Source organism: Chrysemys picta, chromosome 12, assembly GCF_011386835.1.
Source record: "Chrysemys picta bellii isolate R12L10 chromosome 12, ASM1138683v2, whole genome shotgun sequence".
Classification (NCBI taxonomy): domain Eukaryota; kingdom Metazoa; phylum Chordata; order Testudines; family Emydidae; genus Chrysemys; species Chrysemys picta.
In genome coordinates, this window is record NC_088802.1 from 2,346,914 (window position 1) to 2,372,608 (window position 25,695).

Consider the following 25,695-nt stretch of genomic DNA (forward strand, 5'->3'; position numbering starts at 1 on the left):
CTCCCCTGCCTGAGGGGCGCGCTACTGACCTTAGCCGGCGCTCCCCTGCCTGAGGGGCGCGCTACAGACTCTGGCTGGCGGCCGCCCCGCCGCTAATTCCCCGCTGACGGAGGTGTGACCCAGGCCGACCAGTGACCTCGTAGCTCCCCACCGCCCCCTAGCGGGTAGGTGGGCCGACGCCGATCACAGATGGATATAAACTGTTCAGGAAGGACAGGCAGGGCAGAAAAGGTGGGGGAGTTGTGTTGTATGTAAGAGAGGAGTATGAGTGCTCAGAGCTCCGGTATGAAACTGCAGAAAAACCTGAGAGTCTCTGGATAAAGTTGAGAAGTGTGAGCAACAAGGGTGATGTCGTGGTCGGAGTCTGCTATAGACCACCAGACCAGGAGGATGAGGTGGACGAGGCTTTCTTCTGGCAACTAGCAGAAGTTGCTAGATCGCAGGCCCTGGTTCTCATGGGAGACTTTAATCACCCTGATATCTGCTGGGAGAGCAATACAGCGGTGCACAGACAATCCAGGAAGTTTTTGGAAAGTGTAGGGGACAGTTTCCTGGTGCAAGTGCTGGAGGAACCAACTAGGGGCAGAGCTTTTCTTGACCTGCTGCTCACAAACAGGGAAGAATTAGTAGGGGAAGCAAAAGTGGATGGGAACCTGGGAGGCAGTGACCATGAGATGGTAGAGTTCAGGATCCTGACACAAGGAAGAAAGGAGAGCAGCAGAATACGGACCCTGGACTTCAGAAAAGCAGACTTTGACTCCCTCAGGGAACAGATGGGCAGGATCCCCTGGGAGAATAACATGAAGGGCAAAAAGAAGAACAGGAGGACTTGTGGCACCTTAGAGACTAACAAATTTATTAGAGCATAAGCTTTCGTGGACTACAGCCCACTTCTTCGGATGCATATAGAATGGAACATATATTGAGGAGATATATATACACACACAGACAGAGAGCATAAACAGGTGGGAGTTGTCTTACCACCTCTGAGAGGCCAATTAATTAAGAGAAAACAAACTTTTGAAGTGATAATCAAGCTAGCTCAGTACAGACAGTTAGATAACAAGTGTGAGAATACTTACAAGGCGAGATAGATTCAATGCTTGTAATGGCTCAGCCATTCCCAGTCTTTATTCAAAGTCCTCCTGTTCTTCTTTTTGCGGATACAGACTAACACGGCTGCTACTCTGAAACTTTTCATGAAGGGCAAAGGGGTCCAGGAGAGCTGGCTGTATTTTAAAGAATCCTTATTGCGGTTGCAGGAACAAACCATCCCGATGTGTAGAAAGAATAGTAAATATGGCAGGCGACCAGCTTGGCTTAACAGTGAAATCCTTGCTGACCTTAAACGCAAAAAAGAAGCTTACAAGAAGTGGAAGATTGGACAAATGACCAGGGAGGAGTATAAAAATATCGCTCAGGCATGCAGGAGTGAAATCAGGAAGGCCAAATCACACTTGGAGTTGCAGCTAGCAAGAGATGTTAAGAGTAACAAGAAGGGTTTCTTCAGGTATGTTAGCAACAAGAAGAAAGTCAAGGAAAGTGTGGGCCCCTTACTGAATGAGGGAGGCAACCTAGTGACAGAGGATGTGGAAAAAGCTAATGTACTCAAAATACTTTTTTTGCCTCTGTCTTCACAAACAAGGTCAGCTCCCAGACTGCTGGACTGGGCAGCATGGTATGGGGAGGAGGTGACCAGCCCTCTGTGGAGAAAGAAGTGGTTCGGGACTATTTAGAAAAACTGGATGAGCACAAATCCATAGGGCCGGATGCACTGCATCCGAGGGTGCTAAAGGAGTTGGCGGATGTGATTGCGGAGCCATTGGCCATCATCTTTGAAAACTCATGGCGATCGGGGGAGGTCCCAGATGACTGGAAAAAGGCTAATGTAGTGCCCATCTTTAAAAAAGGGAAGGAGGAGGATCCGGGGAACTACAGGCCAGTCAGCCTCACCTCAGTCCCTGGAAAAATCTTGGAGCAGGTCCTCAAGGAATCAATTATGAAACATTTAGAGGAGAGGAAAGTGATCAGGAACAGTCAGCATGGATTCACCAAGGGGAAGTTGTGCCTGACTAACCTAATTGCCTTCTATGAGGAGATAACTGGCTCTGTGGATGAGGGGAAAGCAGTGGATGTGTTATTCCTTGACTTTAACAAAGCTTTTGATACGGTCTCCCACAGTATTCTTGTTGCCAAGTTAAAGAAGTATGGGCTGGATGAATGGACTGTAAGGTGGATAGAAAGCTGGCTAGATCGTCGGGCTCAACGGGCAGTGATCAATGGCTCCATGTCTAGTTGGCAGCCGGTTTCAAGAGGAGTGCCCCAAGGGTCGGTCCTGGGGCCGGTTTTGTTTAATATCTTTATTAATGATCTGGAGGATGGTGTGGACTGCACTCTCAGCAAGTTTGCAGATGACACTAAACTAGGAGGCGTGGTAGATACACTGGAGGGTAGGGATCAGATACAGCGGGACCTAGACAAATTAGAGGATTGGGCCAAAAAAAACCTGATGAGGTTCAACAAGGACAAGTGCAGAGTCCTGCACTTAGGACGGAAGAATCCCATGCACTGCTACAGACTAGGGACCGAATGGCTAGGTAGCAGTTCTGCAGAAAAGGACCTAGGGGTCACAGTGGACCAGAAGCTGGATATGAGTCAACAGTGTGCTCTTGTTGCCAAGAAGGTTAACGGCATTTTGGGCTGTATAAGTAGGGGCATTGCCAGCAGATCGAGGAACATGATCATTCCCCTTTATTCGACATTGGTGAGGCCTTATCTGGAGTACTGTGTCCAGTTTTGGGCCCCATACTACAAGAAGGACGTGGAAAAATTGGAAAGAGTCCAGCGGAGGGCAACAAAAATAATTAGGGGGCTGGAGCACATGATTTATGAGGAGAGGCTGAGGGAACTGGGATTGTTTAGTCTGCAGAAGAGAAGAATGAGGGGGGATTTGATAGCTGCTTTCAACTACCTGAAAGGGGGTTCCAAAGAGGATGGATCTAGACTGTTCTCAGTGGTACCAGATGACAGAACAAGGAGTATTGGTCTCAAGTTGCAGTGTGGGAGGTTTAGGTTGGATATTAGGAAAAACTTTTTCACTAGGAGGGTGGTGAAGCACTGGAATGGGTTTCCTAGGGAGGTGGTGGAATCTCCTTCCTTAGAGGTTTTTAAGGTCAGGCTTGACAAAGCCCTGGCTGGGATGATTTAGTTGGGATTAGGTCCTGCTTTGAGCAGGGGGTTGGACTAGATGACCTTCTGAGGTCCCTTCCAACCCTGATATTCTAGGATTCTATGATCTGGCACTGGCCACTGTCAGAGATGAGATACTGAGCTAGATGGACATTAGTTTAGGCTTTCTATCCACCTTATAGTCCATTCATCCAGCCCATACTTCTTTAAGTTGGCGGCAAGAATACTGTGGGAGACCGTATCAAAAGCTTTGCTAAAGTCAAGGAATAACACATCCACTGCTTTCCCCTCATCCACAGACCCAGTTATCTTCTCATAGAAAGCAATTAGGTTAGTCAGGCACGACTGTGCAGCACCCAGCATGTTGGGACCTGATTTTGCCTTGGGCCTCTAGGCACTGCCATAGTACTACTGATAATAGCCCATTATAAACTCCTTAGAGCTGGGAATGTCTCTTCCATCATATCTCTTGCCACGCCCAGCACACGGATAGAGCTCACTGCATAATAAGAAACAATTAATAAACAGCTCATTGAATAGTCATCAGCTGGCCCTGACTTTCCATCCCTACCCACCTAGGTGGAGTTTGGTGTCTATGACCTAGAAATGAAAACTCCTTCTCCATCCCCAATCTCCTGAGGGCTCATTTCCACCAGCTACACTACAAATCAATACCCTGCCTGTAGGTAAATTACTGTTTTCTCAGGCTGCTCTATTCTGGAGTCTAGTCAAAATGACAACAGCCCCAAGATTAGATTTAACAGAGGGAGATTGGGAACCAGCCCCACACTCTGCACTGCTGGACCATGGGGAGCCAGGTCTCATGTTTAAAATCCCTTCCCTGCACTGGGAAGTGAAAGGGAGAGTGAGAAGGAGCCACCTACCTGCTCAAGGTGCCTTTGATGTCCTAGAGGAGAAAGATAAAAGGAAATTCAGTCCCATCTCTCACACTAAGGATCCCTCCTGCTCTGGAGGGGACTTGCTTTGTCTTCACAGTTTGAGGTTCAAATAGAAATTATTTGTTATTTATTAACACAACCAAAAACATTACATGTGCTGCCTTTGCGCCTTTGGAGAAGTGCTCTGACTGCAGGATCTGGGCCCAGGAAGTTTGTTTATGGAGGCACACAGGCTCTTTGTGTAATGACATGTGGATAACCAGCTGGCACATGGAATCAGAGAGCTCAGTCTTGTGATGTGCTGAACAAGGATCTTCCGAACACTCACAGGTGTGGGGAAGATCCCCTCCTGCAGACTCCAGTGGGTCCAGAGGGGGGATGCCCCCAGGCTGTGCTGCCCACATGCTCTAAACTCTCTCCCCACTCGCCCACAAACATTCTGAAGGCCCGTCCTGTGGGGTTCTTGACACCCACAGGAAGGTGGGGCTGGGTGAGAACAATGGGTGTGGGGTACAGAGTAACACAGGGCCAATCACTGTCCTACACGCCAGGTTCAATGCAGGAAACCTGAGGAGTGAAGAATGCTGCCCACAGTAGATACTGGCTGCAACACAGAATTTGACCCTAAATATCAGCTAGAGAAGTCCAGGATGCTACGTTTTATTTCTCACCTTTTTTTCCTTTTTTTTTTTGCTAATTAGAGGCATTTTTTGAAAATAAAATCATTAGAAGACTTTTGAAATTCTAACGACTACTTACAGTTTCAGGCTACCGTCAGTAACGAACAGTTTCCCTATCTAACGTCAGTTCTGGCAGAGAAAATCACCACAGCCTCAGACCATCATGTATTAATTTTAAGGCCACTATTTTCCCTTTTTGTGATATGTAGGAAAACTGGCAAAATCAGGCTTTAAATGGAATCGTAGCTTCAATCTTAGCTATTTCCATAATTAAAGACTGGTTCCATCTTTAATCTTTTGGAGGTAGCGTTTGGAACACAGGAAATGCCAGACTGGCTCAGACTTGAGTCCATCTGGTCAGTATTCTGTCTCCAAAGGTGGACAGGGCCAGATGCTTCAGAGGAAGGTGTGAGATAATCTGCCTCCTACATTCTCATCCTGCTCTCTAACAGTTAGTGACTGGCTGAAGCAATGGAGCATGAGGTTTAATATCACTCTGCATATTCCTGCCATTCATATAAATATCTGGTCACTTTTTGAGATTTGCTAAATGCTTGGTCTCAGCAACATCCAGTGGCAATCAGTTCCACAGTCTAATTACGTGTTGTGTGAAAAAGCGTTCATTGCATCAGTTTTGAATTTGTCACCTTCTAATTTTATTGAATGTCCCTTTGCTCTTGCAGTATGAGACAGGGAGAACAGAGATTGGAGTCTGTGATTTTTGGAGGAGTTTTCTCCCACTAGAATTCAAAAGAAGAATTTCTTTTCATTTAGGGCTCGATCCAATGCTCATTGTACTCAAGAAGTATATTTCCATTGTCTTTACTGGGCATTTTATCAAGCCCTTAAGAAACAATAATGTATATTTTAACAATACTGTATGTTCTGACCATTCATTCCTACACTCCAAAAGTGAAGAGTTAGGAGACTTTCTCACCCTGAGAAAGGTTCTGGGGTGTTTCTAACACCATCTCACCTGCAGGAATTCCCTTGCTGGCTGCTGGCACTTCTGCTCCATCTCACTGATCAAGGAATTGAAAGAAGATATTTCCTCAGATAATTTGGCAAGATACTCAGCCCTCCCCTTTTCAATTTCCTTATTGAGCACTTCCAACTGGGTTAGCTGGAGTTGCTCTTGTTCCTCCAAAAACTGGCGCAGTTGCTGAAATTCAGACACAATCTTCTTCTTCTCAGTTTCTAGCTGTTTCTGAAATGACGAGATACGAACAGGAAAAGCACAGGTCAAGGACAAGACTACGGAGTGAGTCATGGGACATTTTATAAAGCCATGGGACATTTTATGAACGTGGCAGCATGTCATTGCAACCCCACAGAATTTAACTTCTGACATTTTATGGAGAACATACTCTATGCTCACTAGACAGAAGATTGTCCAATAGGTTTTCAAGAGTCCTAACTGGTGTTTAGAATATAAATTTGTTTTATAGGATTTAGATAATCTGTGATCAGTGGCTTCTAGAAAACCAGATCCTTCTAATAAGAGGAAGCACAGCAGGTGTGAGATTCAGAACTGGACTGGCAAGGATTATTTTAGTAGAGGAAACAGTAGAACCCAAACTAAGAAGCACTAGACTTGAACTGGGGAACACATGCTATCCACAAAATACATAGAGAAATAAAGGGCATTAAAAAAAAAAAAGTAAAAAAATTGAGCTCCATCATTTGCTCTCATGAGTTCTGAAAACAGTTTTGGATGCATAACATTTGGCACACCATAAATCTTGGATTTTAAGCCACACAGGGACCTTGAGCACAAATTGGGCTGCTGGGAAGACCCCTTTTTGCACACGCAAATCTGAGTTTGCAGGTTCCTTAGGGATGAGTGCATGTGAATTGGACAGAAGTCCACCAATTCATGGTGTTTCTGGAGCACTCTCTGGCCCCTGATACCCTAGGAGCAAGGAAATCAGACCAGATTTGGAACTCGGATCTTCTCCATGGCAATGTCTAGCAGCGATACCATTCAGGTCCTGTTCCAAAGCTCACTGAACTGAACAGGAGTCTTTCCAATGACATCCTTGTGCTTTGTTTTAGGCACCAAGCCCTGGTCTACACTTTAGAGTTTAGATTGAATTTAGCAGTGTTAGATTGATATAACCCTGCACCTGTCCACACAATGAAGCCATTTTTGTCGATTTAAAGGGCTCTTAAAATCGATTTCTGTAATCCACCCCGACGAGGAGATTAGCGCTGAAATCGACCTTGTTGAGTTGAATTTGGGGTAGTGTGGATGCAATTTGATGGTATTGGCCTCCGGGAGCTATCCTAGAGTGCTCCATTGTGACCGCTCTGGACAGCACTCTCAACTCCAATGCACTGGCCAGGTAGACAGGAAAAGGCCCATGAACTTTTGAATTTCATTTCCTGTTTGGCCAACGTGGCAAGCTCAGAGGTGACCGTGCAGATCTCATCAGCAGAGGTGACCATGATGGAGTCCCAGAATCGCAAAAGAGCTCCAGCATGGACCAAACGGGAGGTACTGGATCTGATCACTGTATGGGGAGAAGAATCCGTGCTATCAGAACTCCGTTCCAAAAGACAAAATGCCCAAATATTTGAAAAAATCTCCAAGGACATGAAGGACCGAGGCTATAACAGGGACCCGCAGCAGTGCCGTGTGAAACTTAAGGAACTCAGGCAAGCCTACCAAAAAACTAGAGAGGCAAACGGCCGCTCCGGATCAGAGCCCCAGACATGCCACTTCTATGATGAGCTGCATGCCATTCAAGGGGGTGCCCCTACAACTACCCCACCCCTGTGTGTGGACTCCGTCAATGGATTCTCATGCAACAGGGTTGGGGATGAGAAAGATGATGAGGAGGAAGAGGTTGAAGATAGCGCACAGCAAGCAAGCAGAGAAACTGTTTTCCCCGACAGCCAGGAACTGTTTATCACCCTGGAGCCAATACTCTCCCAACCCTCCCAAGGCGGGCTCCCGGACCTTGAAGGTGGAGAAGGGACCTCTGGTGAGTGTACCTTTGTAAATATAATACATGGTTTAAAAGCAAGCGTGTTTAATGATTAATTTATCCTGAAGACTTGGGATGAATTTGTGGCCAGTGCAGCTACTGGAAAAGTCTGTTAACGTGTATGGGGATGGAGCGGAAATCCTCCAGGGACATCTCAGTGAAGCTCTCCTGGATGTACTCCCAAAGCCTTTGCAAAAGGTTTCTGGGGAGGGCAGCCTTATTCCGTCCACCATGGTAAGACACTTTACCACGCCAGGCCAGTAGCACATAGTCTGGAATCATTGTATAACGAAGTACGGCAGCATATGGTCCCGGTGTTTGCTGGCATTCAAAAAGCATCCGTTCTTTATCTGTCTGTGTTATCCTCAGGAGAGTGATATCATTCATGGTCACCTAGTTGAAATAGGGGAATTTTATTAAGGGGACATTCAGAGGTGGCCATTCCTGCTGGGCTGTTTGCCTGTGGCTGAACAGAAATCATCCCCAATGTTAGCCACGCGGTGGGGGGAGGGGTGAAGCGATCATCCCAGAGAATTGGGTGTGTGGGGAGTTTAGTTGGGTTTGTGCTGCACGTTAGCCCAAAAACCACAGCCCCTCCTTTTAAATGGCCAACCCATTTTAAATGGCCAACCCAACTGGTGCTTGGTATGGGAAATGAGGGTGCTGCTGTTTGAAACCATTCCCACATGTTATGAAGGTTAAAGAAGCCAAAAGACTGTGGCTTACCATGTCTGCCTGCAAGCTGAATTCTGTTGCCTCCAGGCCCTGCATGTGTGATCTCTCACACCTAAGCAGCAGGCCCTCAATATAAATAAGAAGCAAAATGTGACCTTGTAAAGAAAGCACACGTACTATGTAATGTTAACCACTTGGTTCACCGTGGAAGAGTCTACCCATTGTTCTCTAAAATGTGTCTTTTTAAATACTACTCTCCCTTTTTTTCCTCCCGCAGCTGCAAATGTTTCAACACTCACTGTATTGTCTCCATCCCAGAGGCTAGCGAACATTAGAAGGCAAAAAAAATGCACTCGCGATGAAACGTTCTCTGAGCTCATGCAGTCCTCCCACACTGAAAGAGCCCAGCAGAATGCATGGAGGCAGACAATGTCAGAGTGCAGGAAAGCACAAAATGAACGTGAGGACAGGAGGGACACGTGAGAGGACATGTTGCGGGAGCAAGAGGAGAGGTGGTGGGATCAAGATGATAGGTGGCAGCAGCGTGATGAGAGGAGGCAGGAAGCAATGCTGAGGGTACTGGAGGATCAAACTGATATGCTCTAGTGTATGGTTGAGTTGCAGGAAATTCAGCAGGAGCACAGACCTCCGTTGCAGCCCCTGTGTAACCAACCACTCTCCTCCCCAAGTTCCATAGCCTCCTCACCCAGACGCCCAAGAACGCTGGGGGTGGGGGGCCTCCGCACACCCAACCACTTCATCCCAGAGGACTGCCCAAGCAACAGAAAGCTGGCATTCAATAAGTTTTGAAGTGCAATGTGGCCTTGTCCTTCCCTCCTCCCCTCCTCCACCACCACCCCACCCAATGCTTCCCTCCTCCACCACCCCTCCCGGGCTACCTTGGCAGTTATCCCCCTATTTGTGTGACGAGTTAATAAAGAATGCATGAATTTGAAACAACAATGACTTTATTGCCTCTGTAAGCAGTGATCAAAGTGGGGAGGGGAGGGTGGTCGGCTTACAGGGAAGTAGAGTGAACCAAGGGGGCGGGTTTTCATCAAGGAGAAACAAACAGAACTTTCACACCGTAGCCTGGCCAGTCATGAAACTGGTTTTTAAAGCTTCTCTGATGCACAGCGCGCCCTGTTGTGCTCTTCTAACCGCCCTGGTGTCTGGCTGCGCGTAATCAGCGACCAGGCAATTTGCCTCAACCTCCCACCCCACCATAAACGTCTCCCCCTTACTCTCACAGATATTGTGGAGCACACAGCAAGCAGTAATAATGATGGGAATATTGGTTTCGCTGAGGTTTAACCGAGTCAGTAAACTGTGCCAGTGCAATTTTAAACGTTCAAATGCACATTCTACCACCATTCTGCACTTGCTCAGCCTATAGTTGAACAGCTCCTGACTACTGTCCAGGGTGCCCGTGTATGGCTTCATGAGCCATGGCATTAAGGGGTAGGCTGGGTCCCCAAGGATAACTATAGGCATTTCCACAACAAGAACAGGAGTACTTGTGGCACCTTAGATACTAACAAATTTATTAGAGCATAAGCTTTCGTGGACTACAGAAGTGGGCTGTAGTCCACAAAAGCTTATGCTCTGATAAATGTGTTAGTCTCTAAGGTGCCACAAGTACTCCTGTTCTTTTTGCGGATACAGACTAACACGACTGCTACTCTGAAACCTATAGGCATTTCAACATCCCCAACGGTTATTTTCTGGTCTGGAAAGTAAGTCCCTTACTGCAGCCGTTCACACAGACCAGAGTTCCTAAAGATGCGAGCGTCATGTACCTTTCCTGGCCATCCCATGTTGATGTTGGTGAAACGTCCCTTGTGATCCACCAGTGCTTGCAGAACCATTGAAAAGTACCCCTTGCGGTTTATGTACTGGCTGCCTTGATGCTCCAGTCCCAAGATAGGGATATGCATTCTGTCTATCGCCCCACCACAGTTAGGGAATCCCATTTCAGCTAAGCCATCCACTATGACCTGCACATTTCCCAGAGTCACTACCTTTGGTAGCAGCAGCTCAGTGATCGCTTTGGTTACTTGGATCACAGCAGCCCCCACAGTAGATTTGCCCACTCCAAATTGATTCCCTACTGACTGGTAGCTGTCTGGCGTTGCAAGCTTCCAGAGGGCTATCGCCACTTGCTTCTCAACTGTGAGGGCTGCTCTCATCTTGGTATTCTGGCGTTTCAGGGCAGGGGAAAACAAGTCACAAAGTTCCATGAAAGTGCCCTTACGCATGCGAAAGTTTGCAAGCCACTGGGAATAATCCCAGACCTGCAACACTATGCGGTCCCACCAGTCTGTGCTTGTTTCCTGGGCCCAGAATCAGCGTTCCATGGCATGAACCTGCCCCAGTAACACCATGATCTCCAAATTGCCAGGGCTGGTGCTTTGAGAGATGTCTGTGTTCATGTCCTCAACACTCTCATCATCACACTGCTGTCACCTCCTCGCCTGCTTTTGAAGTTTCTGGTGCTGCATACACTGCAGGATAATGTGCGTGGTGTTTACAGTACTCATAACTGCCATGGTGATCTGAGCGGGCTCCATGCTTGCCATGGTATGGCGTCTGCAGGAGAGCAGAGTAGTAGCGGAAGCAGTCATTTGATGACGATGGTCCTACTGCACCGTCTGCTGCCAGCAGCACCCAGGACACAACAGCGGCGGCTGAGCTGAGGGGGCTGCACGCTTGCCGTGGAAAGGCGTCTGCGCGGAAAAAAGGCGCGCAATGATTGTCTGCCGTTGCTCTCATGGAGGGAGGGGCGATCGACGACATGGCTTACAGGGTTGGCTTACAGGGAATTAAAATCAACAAAGGGGGTGGGTTTGCATCAAGGGGAAACACACACAACGGTCACACTGAAGCCTGGCCAGTCATGAAACTGGTTTTCAAAGCCTCTGTGATGCGCAGCGCGCCCTGCTGTGCTCTTCTAATCGCAAACAGCCTAGTCAGCAAACAGCGCCAGCGAGCTTTTAAACATCCAAAGGCACATTCTACCGCCATTCTGCACTTGCTCAGCCTATAGTTGAACTGCTCCTTACTACTGTCCAGGCTTCATGAGCCATGGGAGGAAGGGGTAGGCTGGGGTAGGTCTGACCACACGGTGCTGCTGGCTGGGAGAGCAGCCTGAGGCAGAAGCCTCCAGCTCGCATGATATTCCAGGCAGGACTGAATCTCCATGAGATGAAACTTAAAGAAGAGAATGACCTGGAGTCATTCCCATTTATGTCCAGGTGCCCCTGACCCACCTCACCGAGGTCTGACAGGAGCACCCATGTCACCCAGGAGATGACGATGATGGCTAGAAGTCATACTGCACCGTCCGCTGCCGCGAAGGCAAGGAGCTGCTGCTGTGTAGCAATGCAGTACCGCGTCTGCCAGCAGCACCCAGGAGACGTACGGTGACGGTGAGCTGAGCGGGCTCCATGCTTGCTGTGGTATGTCGTCTGCATGGGTAACCCAGGAAAAAAGGCAAGAAACGATTGTTTGCCATTGATTTCATGGAGGGAGGGAGAGAGGGAGAGAGGGGGGCCTGACGACATGTACCCAAAACTACCCACGACAATGTTTTTGCCCCATCAGGCATTGGGAGCTCAACCCAGAATTTCAATGGGCGGCGGAGACCGCGGGAACTGTGGGCTAGCTACCCACCATGCAACGCTCCGAAAGTCGACACTAGCCTCGGTACTGTCGATGCACACCGTCGAATTAATGCACTTAGTGGGAACACACACAATTGACTGTATGAAATCGATTTCTAAAAAATCGACTTCTATAAAATTGACCTCATTTCATAGTGTAGACATACCCTCAGTGAGTCTCCTCCTCTGGGGCAGCAGATTCCTAGAGCAGCCACACTGATTGTCCAGCTGTGGTTATCTCTGCTGAAAGTGCAGCTGGCCAAAAAACTGGGGTTTGGGGGAATTTGTAAAAATAATTGAAATTTCAAAGTTGTTTCCATTTCTTCGTTTTTAAAATGGAACTTCTTTTGATTTGTTTGAAAAATATATTGAAACAACTTTTGAAAAATGTCACATTTTTCTTTCTCCCTTTTCCCAAATTGGAACAAAATAATGTTAATTTCCCTCCATTTTTCTTTTTAGTACTTCCTCTCTGTACCTATTCAAAAGATCTCCCATTTGTGAAAAAGTGGCAAAAAGGAAAAACTAAGGGGGAAAAAATGGGAAATTATTCACTTTAATGCACTCAGTAGAAAAAAGGACTAAAAAGAGAAAGAGATAAAAAAGAAACATGAAAGTTTTAAAAAATTTCAGCTTTTTAAAAGCAAAATGAGAATTTCAGTTTGAAATGACACAAAAATGTTTGTTTCAATTTGAAATTTTCAAAAAATTGAAAAATTTGTTGCAAGTGACTTTTCCCCATGAAAACAGTTGTTGTCTACTAAACCCCTTTTATCCGCAGGAAGCTTTTTTTTGTTGAAAAATTTCAAAAGTTTAGTTGAAAGACTAAAGGAGAAACTACTGTTAAATAAACAAATTACACTCGAATTATCAGTGAAAATATTTGGATGATTAAAACTCTTTCTTTAATGCAGCATTTTCCTGCTTACTCTCAATTAAAGCAGAACAGTTTTTCTTTACAATGAGCATAAAGAAGTGATCATCTTTCACGGATGGGAATGTTTTACTCGCTATTCCTCTGATGATACTCAGACTAAGCCGTGTGTTGATAATGTCCCTGTGCACATTTGCTTCTGAATAATAATGTCACCTACCAGCAGTTCATGGCTTGTATTTCCCCAGCTCAATTTAAATGACAGAATCACTTCTCTCTCTTTCTTCAAACTCTCCAAACGGCTCCGAATTTGGTCCTAAGAAAAGAAAAACTGGTTTAGTTTTGGTTGTTTTTGGAGGATTTCCCCCCATTTATTTATATTTGCAAGAATATCAAATACATAATAAAATGGGTGAGTGCTCTAACCCCACATGACTATACAGTCATTCTCATGCTTGTGGTCTCTCTCTTGCTCTCTCTTTGGCCCAAATGACTGTTTATCCCTAGTGGAATAGCTTCTCCAGGGGAGAGGGAGGGAGCCCCACATCACAATAGCCCCTGAGAGATGGCAGATCCCTGTTTGAATTTCTTCTCCTCACCGGGTGGAGGAGGGACTTGAACCAGTGTTTCCTACTTCCCAGGTGTGACATTATTGATATAATCTGGAACCATATAGAACATGGTTGCAACCAAAGTCCTGTAGTGGCACCAAATCTTGTATAAACGGGCTCAAATGAGGTGTCTAAGACAAGGTTATGGTTTGCTGGTTATGATTATGCTGTCTATATGTGTGTATCAATTTTGTAGTTGAAGTGGTGAATATTGGCTCTATACTGTCCGTATTTCAAACTTATGCTATGCCTCTGGGAAACATCCCAGTCAAGTTGGTGTTAGCTCTGCCTAGCCTGCTTGATGGCCCATTAAGGACCATCAGCTATACAATTGACCCATGGAGAGAAGGCAAATATGCCTTGTAACTCAGCAAAGTATGCAGGGACTGGCCCATGTGACTCCAGACTCCATTTTGCTGTAATTTTCCACAGTAAGAACAAAGGTGTTCTTACACCTGGAAAAGACTATATAAGGCTGATGCCTCATCTCCATCTTGTCTTCAATCCTGCTTCATACCTCTGGAGGGACTTTGCTACAAACAGAAGCTCTGAACAAAGGACTGAGGACCCATCCCAGCTGGGGATGTTCCAGAAACTTGATTTGAACCTGCAGTTTATTCCATCGCTGCTGCAAGCCTAAACCAAGAACTTGGCCATTACTGGATGTCATTGATTCCATTTAACCAATTCTAGCTCTCATCTCTATCTTTTTCCTTTTATGAATAAACCTTTAGATTTTAGATTCTAAAGGATTGGCAACAGCGTGATTTGTGGGTAAGATCTGATTTGTATATTGACCTGGGTCTGGGGCTTGATCCTTTGGAATCAGGAGAACCTTTTTACTTTTACCGGGGTATTGGTTTTCATAACCATTTGTCCCCATGACGAGTGGCACTGGTGGTGATACTGGGAAACTGGAGTGTCTGAGGGAATTGCTTGTGAGACTTGCGGTTAGCCAGTGGGGTGAGACCAAAGTCCTCTTAGTCTGGCTGGTTGGGTTTGCCTTAGAGGTGGAAAAAACCCAGTCTTGGGCTGTAACTGCCTTGTCTTAAGTGATTTGTCCTGAATTGGCACTCTCAGTTGGGTCCCACCAGAACCGCATCGTTACAGCCGGGCCGCCGTACTGCCTGTGACCAGCTGCGCTGCTCTGGGCTCCCCGGGGCTGGGCCGGGAGAGCCGGCTGGCTGAGGAGCGAGTGAGGGAGGGGGCAGGATTGGAGTTGGGGAGAAGCTGGCCGGCCCAGTGCAGGGGAGGGGCTGGAGAAGAGAGGAGTCCAGCTGCGACCAGTGAGGGGAAATGGTGCTCCAAATTTTCCGGTGCCCTACGCAGCCATGTTTGCTGCGTATGCCTAGGGATGGCCCTGAAGGCTATCCCACAGAAAACCTTTTCTGAACCCACCTTCAAGTGCCAGTTAAAGGCAAAAAATAGCTTTATTTTTTCTGAGGTGGCACAAGAGACCAACATGATTCCCATACAGTGGGGTGCCATCTATAAACGCAAGCCTGCATTGCGTGCCCGACTGCCTGTGCATTGTCTAACTCAGGGGTCGGCAACCTTTCAGAAGTGGTGTGCCGAGTCTTCATTTATTCACTCTCATTTAAGGTTTTGCATGCCAGTCATACATTTTAATGTTTTTAGAAGGTCTCTTTCTATAAGTCTAGAACATATAACTAAACTATTGTTGTATGTCAAGTAAATAAGGTTTTTAAAATGTTTAAGAAACTTCATTTAAAATTAAATTAAAATGCAGAGCTCCCCGGACTGGTGGCCAGGACCCAGGCAGTGTGAGTGCCACTGAAAATCAGCTCTTGTGCCGCCTTCGGCATGCGTGCCATAGGTTGCCTACCCCTGGTCTAACTGGCGGACGGCAGGCTGGATCGTCGGACAGAACGATTCTGTCCAGCCCCGATGTAGAACAAAATGGTGTCCTCCGCACAGCAGGACCTCGCACACAGTGCATGCGAGATCATGTTTACACCGCATGGAGGATGCCATTTTGGACTGCCTAAGGCATGCAAGTGACTGTCACGGCATGTGACTGTACACGTATGTAGCGGGGTGAACACCCGCTCCTGCCCTGAGGGGTTGGAAAAGCCCTGCAGACGGCTGGGGCAGGGCAAGGTAAAACTGGCTGATTGGGGGAAGTGGCTGCAGCTGGGCCACACCCTAATCAGGCCCCAGCTGGCCTGTATAAGAGGCTGGGAGCCAGGAGCTCAGTAGAGTCTCTCTCTGCCTTCAGAGAGAGAAGGGCCTGGCTGCAGGGAGCTAGACACAGAGTACCTGGGTGGAGCAGGGCTGGGGAAAGGCAGAGGAGCTGGGGAGCTCCAGCCTGGATAGCCCCAGGCTGCGGCCTGGTAATAGGCCAAGGGGGGCTGGGGGTTGCAGAGGGCAGCCCAGGGCTAGGCCAAGGCAGCAGGTCCGAACCCAACCTTGCCGATGATAAGTGGCCTATACTGCAGTCTGCCCCAGAGAGTGGGGGCTAGCTGGCGACTGGCAGTGGCCTTATCCTGAGGTGAGGTGGGGTTAGTGGGTGGGGGTTCCCCTGGGAGGGGAGACCTAGCGTGTGGGTATTGCCAAGGGGCAGCACCCCGAGCAAGGGGCACCGGGGTCCTGGGAGGGACACGGGGGCCAGTGCAGAGGACAAGGCGGATCACCGGCCTGCAGAGGGCGCTCCAGAGGCTGGTGAGCTAATTCTCTGGATGACCAGCAGGAGGCACCGCAGGGGTGAGTCCGGACCTTGTACAACGTAATACAACTAACTGAGAACAACATTAGAGAAAATCTTTGCTCCAACTAGCTTTATAAATAAAACTGCCCAGAACACTCAGTTCCAAAGAGACACAGGGAATGAAAATATGCCAGAAACACATCTTAATAAATACAATTGTTGAAAAACCAGTGGAAACTGGAATAGACACTTCAGAGCAATATTTTATTAATGAGAACTGACTAATTACACACTGTTATTAACCCTTTCTAATGCAGAACCTTTTATTTGAACACAAAAAAGGACCTGGAACACACGGTCCCAAAAGCGCTCGGGAACCAAAGCGATACACATAATACAACTCACTGAGAATAATGCAATAATACAGAAAACCTCTTCCAAACCCACCTGCAAGTGATGGTTTCAGGGAATGAACGGCTGTATCAGTAAATCCGCCCAGAACACTCAGTTCCGAGGCAGCAGAGGGAACAAAAATGATACTCACAATACAACTGAGAATAATGCTGTACTACAGAACACCGCTGACAACCCGCCTGTTCAACAAACAGCTTTATTCATAAACCACCCGCAGACTCAGCTCCAAAGTGGCTCACGGGACCAAAATAAAGGGCAATGGCTGGAATGGCATTTTAATAAATAAAACTGATTTAAAACACCTCAGTGGAAACAGTCAGACAACACTGGGAGTGTTATTGTAGTCATGAGAACTGATTAACAGCCGACTGTCATTAACCCATTCCAGCCCAGAACCACTTTAAAATCAAGGAGGAGCCTGAACAGTCGGTTCTGAAGTGGCTCACACCTTCTTGTCAACTGTTGGAAATGGGCCATCCTGATTATCACTACAAAAGTTTTTTTTTCTCCTACTGAAAATAGCTCACATTAACTGATTAGTCTGTTAGAGTTGGTATGACAACACCAATTTTTTCATGTTCTCTGTGTATATATATCTTCCTATTGTATTTTCCACTGCATGCATCTGATGAAGTGGGTTTTAGCCCACGAAAGCTTATGCTCAAATAAATATGTTAGTCTCTAAGGTGCCACAAGGACTCCTTGTTTTTTTTTTTTTTAACAGTGTGTTATGCCTCTTCTCTTGCTAAAGTATTGTTCGTAAGGGGGTCTAACCATATCCGCTGGTTTTTGCCATAATTTATTTTATTAAAATGCCATTCCTGGACGTTCCAGTTTTTACACCGTCCCGTGATTTCTTACCTTGTAATCCTCGGCAGCCTCCTCTATGGGAACCGCAGAGTGTTCTCTGTGATCTCGGGACAGGTGGCAAACCATACAAATGGGTGTTTCATCCTCTTGGCAGAAGACTTTTAAATCCTCATTGTGTTTTTCACACACTGTCCCAACTTCTGGTTCTTTTGTTTGCTCTAGTGTAAGTTTTCTGGAAGCTTCTACAATATTCCTGAGCTGTCTGTTTGGTTTGAAGTTTCTCTGGGAGAAGGTTTCTCTGCACTCAGGACAGGGGAAGTTTGTACTCAGTTCCTCCCAGTACTGAGTGATGCAGGCCTGGCAGAAATGGTGCCCACAATCTAGAGACACTGGATCTTTAAAATAATCTAGACACACCGAACAAGTCACTTCACCTAGGAGCAGTTGTGCTGGATTCGCAGCAGCCATGGCTGGTTCTGCAGAGAAGAGAGGAATTTAGTTTCATTTTCCTGTTCTCAGAAATGGGCTGATTCTGAACTTTGCACAGCAAAGAGGCGTTTCCTATGTAAACATTGTCTCATGTTACTCTTGGGAGGCTGGAACGCGACTGGATTAACTTTTTGTGGGCCTGGCACCAAACATATTTGTGGGCCCCCATTGGGGAAATAGGGCATGTGATGGGGGACGATCCACAGAGCGAGGGGCTGGTTGGGGACAATGAGGCGCAGCACAAGGGCACTGTTTACAAACCACAACTGCTAGACACACATTGGCCCACCCAGCCCTGTGCTGCCAGCGTGTCCCTTCCACACTGCCCCCCTTCCCAGTGCCCTGCCCTTATGCCAGTGCCCCCTCACCCATAGACTTCCTCCACAGATCCCTACGCCCAGCGCCCCCTCGCCCAGAGACCTCCCCCACAGATCCCTACGCCCGGCGCCCCCTCGCCCAGAGACCTCCCCCCATGGATCCCTATGCCCGGGCCCCCCTTGCCCAGAGACCTCCCCCGCAGATCCCTACGCCCAATGCCCCCGGGCCCGCTATGCCCAGCACCCCCTTGCCCATAGACCCCTCCCAGTGACCTCCCACCACAACTGCACAGCACCCTGCACACCACACCCCCTGCCCAGCTCCCCACCCACAGATCCCCGACTGTCCAGCACCCCCTTCACAGTCCCACCATCACAGCTGTACAGCGCCCCACATTCCTGAGGGAATTCTGGGCATCATATTTTAACTTTCAGCAATTTTTTTTTACAGTAAATAAATGTGGAAGCTCCACCATGGCAGGAGGGAGCACACGCCACTGAGGGGGGAGATCCCTGCAGCCTCCCCCGCCCCCCTGGGACAGGGACTTGGCCGTGAGGCTGAACCTCACCCAGCACAAGGGCCAGGCCAGCCCCAGAAACACCCTGGGCCCTGCCCCTTTTGTGCCAGGCTCACCAGATGTGGGCAGGGAGGCTCAGCCTGGCAGCAGGATCCCAGTGCAGAGGGAAGGAGTGTGTTTGGGGGGGTTAGAGGGTTCTGTGGGGGGGCAGTCTGGGTGCAGGCAGCTCCGTGGGGGATCTGGATGCACAGGGAGGTGCCAGCTGCAGGGGCAATGGGAGTCTGCAGGGGGGAGCTCAGCGGGGGGGGGGTATCTGGGCTCAGGGGAGGTGGGGTTCATTTGGGTGGGGGTCCAGGTGTAGGTGGTTGGGGCTCAGTGGGGAGGGTGTCAGGGGGCCTCAGTGGGGTGGTACACATGCAGGGGGGGTGGGGCTTGTCAGGGTGAGGGTTTGATGGGCCTGCTTAGCAGGGGAGCCCCAGCTGTGCCACAGGGATCCGCATTCTGGGCCCCCGCATCCCCCATCCCCTTCTCTTCCCCATCCCATGCCCCTTCCCCACCGCTCCATCTCCTCCCCATCCCACCCCTTCCTTCCCCACAGACTCTTTCCCCCTGCCCCCGCATCCCCCATCCCCTTCTCTTCCTCACCGCTCCATCTCCTCCCCATCTCACCCCCTTCCTTCTCCACAGCCTCTTCCCCCTGCCCCCGCATCCCCCATCCCCTTCTCTTCCTCACCGCTCCATCTCCTCCCCATCCCACCCCCTTCCTTCCCCACAGCCTCTTCCCCCTGCCCCCGCATCCCCCATCCCCTTCTCTTCCCCACCGCTCCATCTCCTCCCCATCCCACCCCCTTCCTTCCCCACAGCCTCTTCCCCCTGCGCCCGCATCCCCATCCCTTTCTCTTCCTCACCGCTCCATCTCCTCCCCATCCCACCCCCTTCCTTCCCCACAGCCTCTTCCCCCTGCCCCCGCATCCCCTTCTCTTCCCCACCGCTCCATCTCCTCCCCATCCCACCCCTTCCTTCCCCACAGACTCTTTCCCCCTGCCCCCCCACCTCTGCTTCCCCCATCCCCTTCTCTTCCCCATCCCATGCCTCTTCGCCACTGCTCCATCTCCTCCCCATCCCACCCTCTTCCTTCCCCACTGCCTCTTCCCCCTGCCCTGTCTGCCCCATCGGGGCAGTCACTGTTGTAGAAGATGAAGGATGGCTCCGGGTACACAGAAGGGAGCTCAACCAGCACTAGGACCCAGACGAGTGTCCAGCTGCAGAGTCCAGGGAGCTGAGCAGAACCTTCTTTTTTCAGCCGGGCTGCGCAGCCCTGCGGTCACAGAAATGGGGGAGGGGGAGCAGTGGCATGTGACCTTGCACCCCCATGTGGCCCCACGGAGCGGAAAAGGTGTTTCCTGCCTGGGAGGAAGTCCCTACTTTGGAGGTGGCAGCGCCAGCCGCAGGAAACAGGGGAGGAGGGGGGGCTCCATCTCTGCTCCCAGAAATAAAACAATGTGTTCACTGAGCTCCAGCCTGTCTAAAGGATCATTCTAAAGTGCGGGCTGCAGGCTGGGATCCCGGGGGAGAGTTTCTAGCCCTGTGCTGCGCAGGCGAGATCATCGCAAGGGCCCTTTGTGTGTTTAACACCCGCGCCAGCCCTGGGGCTTTGCAGGGAATCGGAGCAAAAGCCAGGAGAGAGAAAAAAGTGAGAAACATCAGTGCTACTTACTGGGGGGCAGCCGGCAGTGAAACGCCCCTGCTTCTTCCAGCTCCTCCAGCAAGCAGTGGGCTGAAGGATTCACACACACCCCAGCTGGGCCAATTTCCCCTTTCTGTTGTGTTCACAGCAAGTGAGCCAAGAAGCCAGAGAAAAGCAGAAACACTCTGGCTGGAATCCTGCCACGTCACACGACGTTATCACCAAGAATTCAGACACAGGCTGGTCCCAACGGCAGGGGAGCAATAGGCGTGTTCGCCAAGGACTCATGGGACGGGTTTTAACCAGGCCGCAGCTTTATTAGTCAAATTACATCCCAGGTGCCCAACAGGGGACAGCCTGGCGCAGTCACTCGCACCCTCTTGTCCACTCCGTGGCGGGGGGAGGGCTCCAGCTGTCATAGCAGAGTGTCTGCTGACTAATAATAATGAATAATAACTTTTCAGCTGTAGATCGCAGAGCACATCACAAAGGAGGGTCAGGATCATTATCTCCAGTTTACAGATAGGGAAACTGAGGCAGGAGAGGTGACCTGCACAAAGGTCACCCCACAGGGCAGAGGCAGGAAGGGAACTCTGGTCACCCGATGCTCGGTCCAGTGCTCTGTGCACTAGAAAGTGATGACCCCCCCCATCTCCCAGCCTGCCAGTTTCCAAGGTCTGTGCTAATTGTAGAAAAACATCCAGAGACAAAGAGTTTGTTCTAAAAGTAACAAGATAACAGCTGTCCTTTATGGCTGGTACAACTTTGTTTTCCTGAACTCCAGAACAAGATTTGTGAACACCCCCCCCCACCCCCACATGCTTGTGTAACCCTTCTGCCCATCTAAGTTGGCAGCAACAAGGGCCGGGTTCTGTATCTAGGTGTTCCGTTTCAATAACGCAATGCAAAACCGGCTCGAGCCCCCACCCAGTGACCTGGGACAATTACATACCACCTCCTGGGTGCCTCTAAGAGGCAATACTTCCCCTCTCGCAAGCACGGAGTCTGAGTGTGACAGAAAATGTTTAATAACATGAGGTAAACGACATCAGCATTAAATTGGAAAACCACCACAAACATGCTTCATAACACAAACCATGAGCAAAAAACCCACCCCAGCAAGTTGGGCTGTGTCCTTTCCCTTTGCTTCTTGAATCCGGCAACCCAAAAATCACCCAGAGTCCCCAAAGTCCAACACCCCCAAAGTCTCTTGGGTCCAGCAACCCAAGGATCACCAAAGTCCCAAAAGTCCAACAACCCCCCAAAGTCTCTGTCCCTGGTCAGTGCAGCCCCAGAGTTCAAGGGAGGGGGCCATGCAGGGTGTTAAGGGGCAACTTACGTGATCCGAGGCCGACCGGCTGCCTCTCCGTGGGGTTCCGCCGCAGCCTGCACCACAAGCCGCTCCACTCCACCAGCTGTCCCATGAGCCGCTCCTGCCGTCCACAAACTGCTCTGACAGCTGCTCCACTCTGCTCTGTTCACCGACCTGTGAGCCACTCAGCTCTGCTCCACTTCAGCCATCCCTTGGGCCACTCCCACAAGGCTCCGCTCTGCTAGCTGCTCCACCAGCCGCTTAGCAATATAGCTTCAGGCTCCCCCCACTAGTTAACACAGCCTCAGTGATCTCAGCTCTTAATAACTTTAGCTCTTTTGTGATTTCAGCTCATAGTAGTGGAGCCCCAGTGCTAATGCACCATTGGCCCAAAGTGAATTCAGCTCAGCAGTCAGTAACTAGACTCCTAACGGAATCAAAGTTAGCTCTGACATTCAACAGTGGAGAGAGGAGGTAGTGCAATTGGTGTTTCAACCCCCCAGAGAGGGGCCCATACCATCAGGTACAAATACCTGTCCCTATCCTCTCTCCCTTCACTGGGTTTTGTAACCCATGCCCCTTGTCAAGCAAGTGTTACTTAGGTAATGGTGAAGGACTCACTCAGTCCTTCTGTCATACAACAGTTCCACTGGCCTTGATTCACAGAATCAGGGTAACAAAACTTTATTCTTCCTGCCCCAATAACAGAGAAACTGGGGATCCCACACCAGCCAAAGTAACCACTTTGGGTTGCTGTTGTTTCATGCCAGGCGAGTGGGTGTGCCTATGCAAACAAGATCAGCCCCTGGAGTTCTTTTCCACACTCGCCATAATTCACCACCAGATGTCAGGGCAGAGCTCATCCTGACTCTGCTTACACTTGTTTGTTTTCTTTTAGATGTAACAAGTGGGATGAATAGACTTACTGAAGTCTGCCATGTCCCACTGATTTTAGAATGGTTATGTTAAACCAGAGCTGGGCAAACTATGGCCTGCGGGACCCTCCTGCCCGGCCCCTGAGCTCCTGGCCTGGGAGACTCACCCCCGGCCCCTCCCCTGCTGTTCCTCCTCCCCCATAGCCTCAGCTCACACCGCCGCCAGCACAATGCTCTGGGTGGTGGGACTGTGAGCCCCTGGGGCAGCGCAGCAGCAGAGATGCGGCCTGACCCGGTCTCTGTGCTGCGCGGTGGCATGGCTGGCTCCAGCTGGGCAGCATGGCTGCCTGTCCTCATGCTCTGGGCGGCCCGGCTGTAGCGCCGCCAGCCAACAGTGCTCCAGGCAGCGCGATAATGAGGCAGGGAGCAGGAGGGTTTGGATAGAGGACAGGAGAGTTTGTGGCGGTGGTGGTGGTCAGGGGGTGGGGGTGTGGATGGGGGTGGGGCAGTCAGAGGGCAGGGAAATGGGGGGGCTGAATGGGGGCAGGGGTCCCGGGGGTGCAGTCAGGAAGGAAGGGGGGTTGGATGGGGCAGTTGCAGCAGTCAGGGGAAGGGTTTCCGGGGGCAGTCAGGGGACAGGGAGAAGGGGTGGTTGGATGGGGCAAGGGTCCGGGGGGGCAGTCAGGAAGGAGAGGGGGGTTGGATGGGGCAATGGGGGCAGTGGTGTGGGGCAGTCAGGGGTGGGGGTTCCGGGGGTGGTCATGGAGAAGGGGTGGTTGGATGAGGCAGGGGTCCTGGGGGGCAGTCAGGAATGATAGGAGGGGTTGGCTGGGGCAGTGGGGGCAGTGGTGGGGGGCAGTCAGGAGTGGGGGTTCCAGGGATGGTCAGGAGACAGGGGGGTGGATGAGGCACGGGTCCCAGGGGGGGCCGTCAGGGAACAGGGGGGGTTGGATGGGGCAGGAGTCCCGGGGGGGCTGTCAGGGGGCAAGAAGCAGTGGGGGGTCAGATAGGGGCAGGAGCCAGGCCACTCCTGGCTGTTTGGGCAGGCACAGTGGCGGAGGGGGGAAGAGGGACCCGGGCCCACCCACTACTCCAGGTGCCGGCCCAGTAACCCTGTAGATGGCCGCCACTTACTGCATCCCCTCCGCTTCCTCAGTTCATTTCCCTGGGCCACTGCCCCACGACCCCCAGCACCATCTTCGCCCTTGCATCAGGGCCTCAGACTGTGAATCCTTGCAGCCACCCAGGAGCTGTCTTTAGCTCCCCCGGTCCCTGCTGGCAGCAGTATGTCCAGGGTACTGGCTCTCCTTCATCCTGCTCAGAGCCTGAGCTTCCCTCCTCAAGTTCCAGGAAGTTACTGAAATTGCTCTGGCCCGCAGCTCTTCTTATATGGGCCTGCCGGGCCCTGATTGGCTGCTTCTCTCAGCCCTTCTCTGATTGGCTGTCTCCTGCACTGCCTCCCTACAGCCTTATTAACCCCTTAGAGCCCAGTGTGGGGCAGGCACCCCATCACAGTTTGGCTTTTATAACATCCCAATATTCAAAACACAAGGCAAAGGTCCAAAATAAAAAGTCTACAAAGTTCGACTCAACTCCCTGCTCTCAGCAGGTCTCTCCCAGCCCTTCCTAGCTGGAACGCTCTTGTCTTCTCCCTTGGCATCCTCTCTCGGCAACTCTTCCCAGCTTTCCGGCCAGCCCTTCCTAGACGGAGTGGTCCTTCAGACCCAAACCCATCTCCCAGTCTAGGGTCTTCTGATCACTGCAGCTCCTTGGGGAGCTCTGCCCCAGCTTCTTGTCCCAGATTCCTTCTATCAGGCATCATTGCCAGGCTCTTAACGAGGCAGAGGTGGGCTGGACCAATTCCCTCTTCGGACCCCCAGCCCACCCCATGGCTCATTCCAAAGAAAGACTGAGTCCTCGATCTCCAATCTCAGCACGGCTTCTGCGGTATATGAAGCTTTCCTCAGAGGCATCTCTCCTGCTATTATCTGACAAGGTCACGATCCCAGCTTCCATTTCAAATAAAGGGGATGTTTCTACTCCTCCCGGTTGCTGAGAATACGGGTCTGTGACACTGAGCTAGAAAGGGTTAAGCAATTTGCAGGCTAACTGACCCAAATTCTACCTTTAAAGACACATTAGAGAGGTATAAATGGTAATTAGGGCTATTCCTTATAAATAGCTAATAAAGCTGTGTTCGATAGATTAGAGCTTCGAAATGCAAACCTGTATTGTTAGAGAATTAGAGGTAATAGTAATTGTATGTGGTTACTTATATCTTGTTAGGTGTTAGCCTTGTAGCCAGACGGTTCCTGTCTGTCACTACATTACCTGATTCAAAGATCAAAAGGGAATATGAACATTTTGATGAAGTTTGGGTGTAGCAATATCATTGTCTTTATTACTCTTTGACCATTTGTAATAAACTACCTGTAAATGGTGGGAGATGGGCAATTACCTTATGCTAATCCATGTAGTGTAAGAAAGTAGGAGGTCTACTTCCTTACTATTCCTACTATGCTTCACCTATTATTCACCTATTGTCAAGGGGCTGCCAGAGAACTCCAAAAAGAACTCTTGGGCCCTGATTCTGTATCTCAGATCGGCTTAAGCTTAATCAGGGGAAGTCTGAGTTGCAAGACTGAAGTCTCCATCTCTAGTCTGGGACATCCTGACACTAGACGATAATTTATGGAACTAATTCTGGAAGAATTTTTTGCAACTCTAAATCTCACCATCTCTACTATGAAATTGACCTAAGAATTCTATTCATACCTGTATCTCTAATGATCTTTTAACATATACGTTCCCTCTTTTCTTTTTAAATAAATCTTAGTTTAGTTAATAAGAATTGGCTGTAAGCGTGTATTTGGGTGAGATCTGAAATATTCACTGACCTGGAGGGTGATGTGTCTGATCTTTTGGGATTGGTAGAACTTTTTATATAATGAACAAGATTTTCAAGTCATCATATTTGATGTGGCTGTCTGGGTGGGAGCCCAAGGCTGCATTGCTTTAAGGGAAC

The 25,695-nt window shown here is 49.6% G+C and overlaps 1 protein-coding gene across 3 annotated transcripts in view; it reads right to left on the reverse strand.

Annotated features, from left to right (window-relative positions):
- Nucleotides 1–20,724, reverse strand: part of LOC135974900 (zinc finger protein RFP-like) — a 35,000-nt gene extending 14,276 nt beyond the window's left edge. Inside the window, exons 1-5 of one of the 3 annotated variants that reach the window (XM_065564090.1) lie at nucleotides 20,514–20,724; nucleotides 17,524–17,948; nucleotides 13,190–13,285; nucleotides 5,745–5,975; nucleotides 4,074–4,096 (exon numbers count right to left, since the gene is read on the reverse strand). In XM_065564090.1, coding sequence (XP_065420162.1) covers nucleotides 4,074–4,096; nucleotides 5,745–5,975; nucleotides 13,190–13,285; nucleotides 17,524–17,940 — 767 coding nt within the window. In that variant the 5' untranslated portion in view covers nucleotides 17,941–17,948; nucleotides 20,514–20,724. Of the gene's footprint in view, nucleotides 1–4,073; nucleotides 4,097–5,744; nucleotides 5,976–13,189; nucleotides 13,286–17,523; nucleotides 18,148–20,513 lie in introns of those variants that run through there. The other 2 variants (XM_065564092.1, XM_065564091.1) reach the window with 2 other exon arrangements.
- Between the last annotated feature and the right edge of the window lie 4,971 nt (nucleotides 20,725–25,695).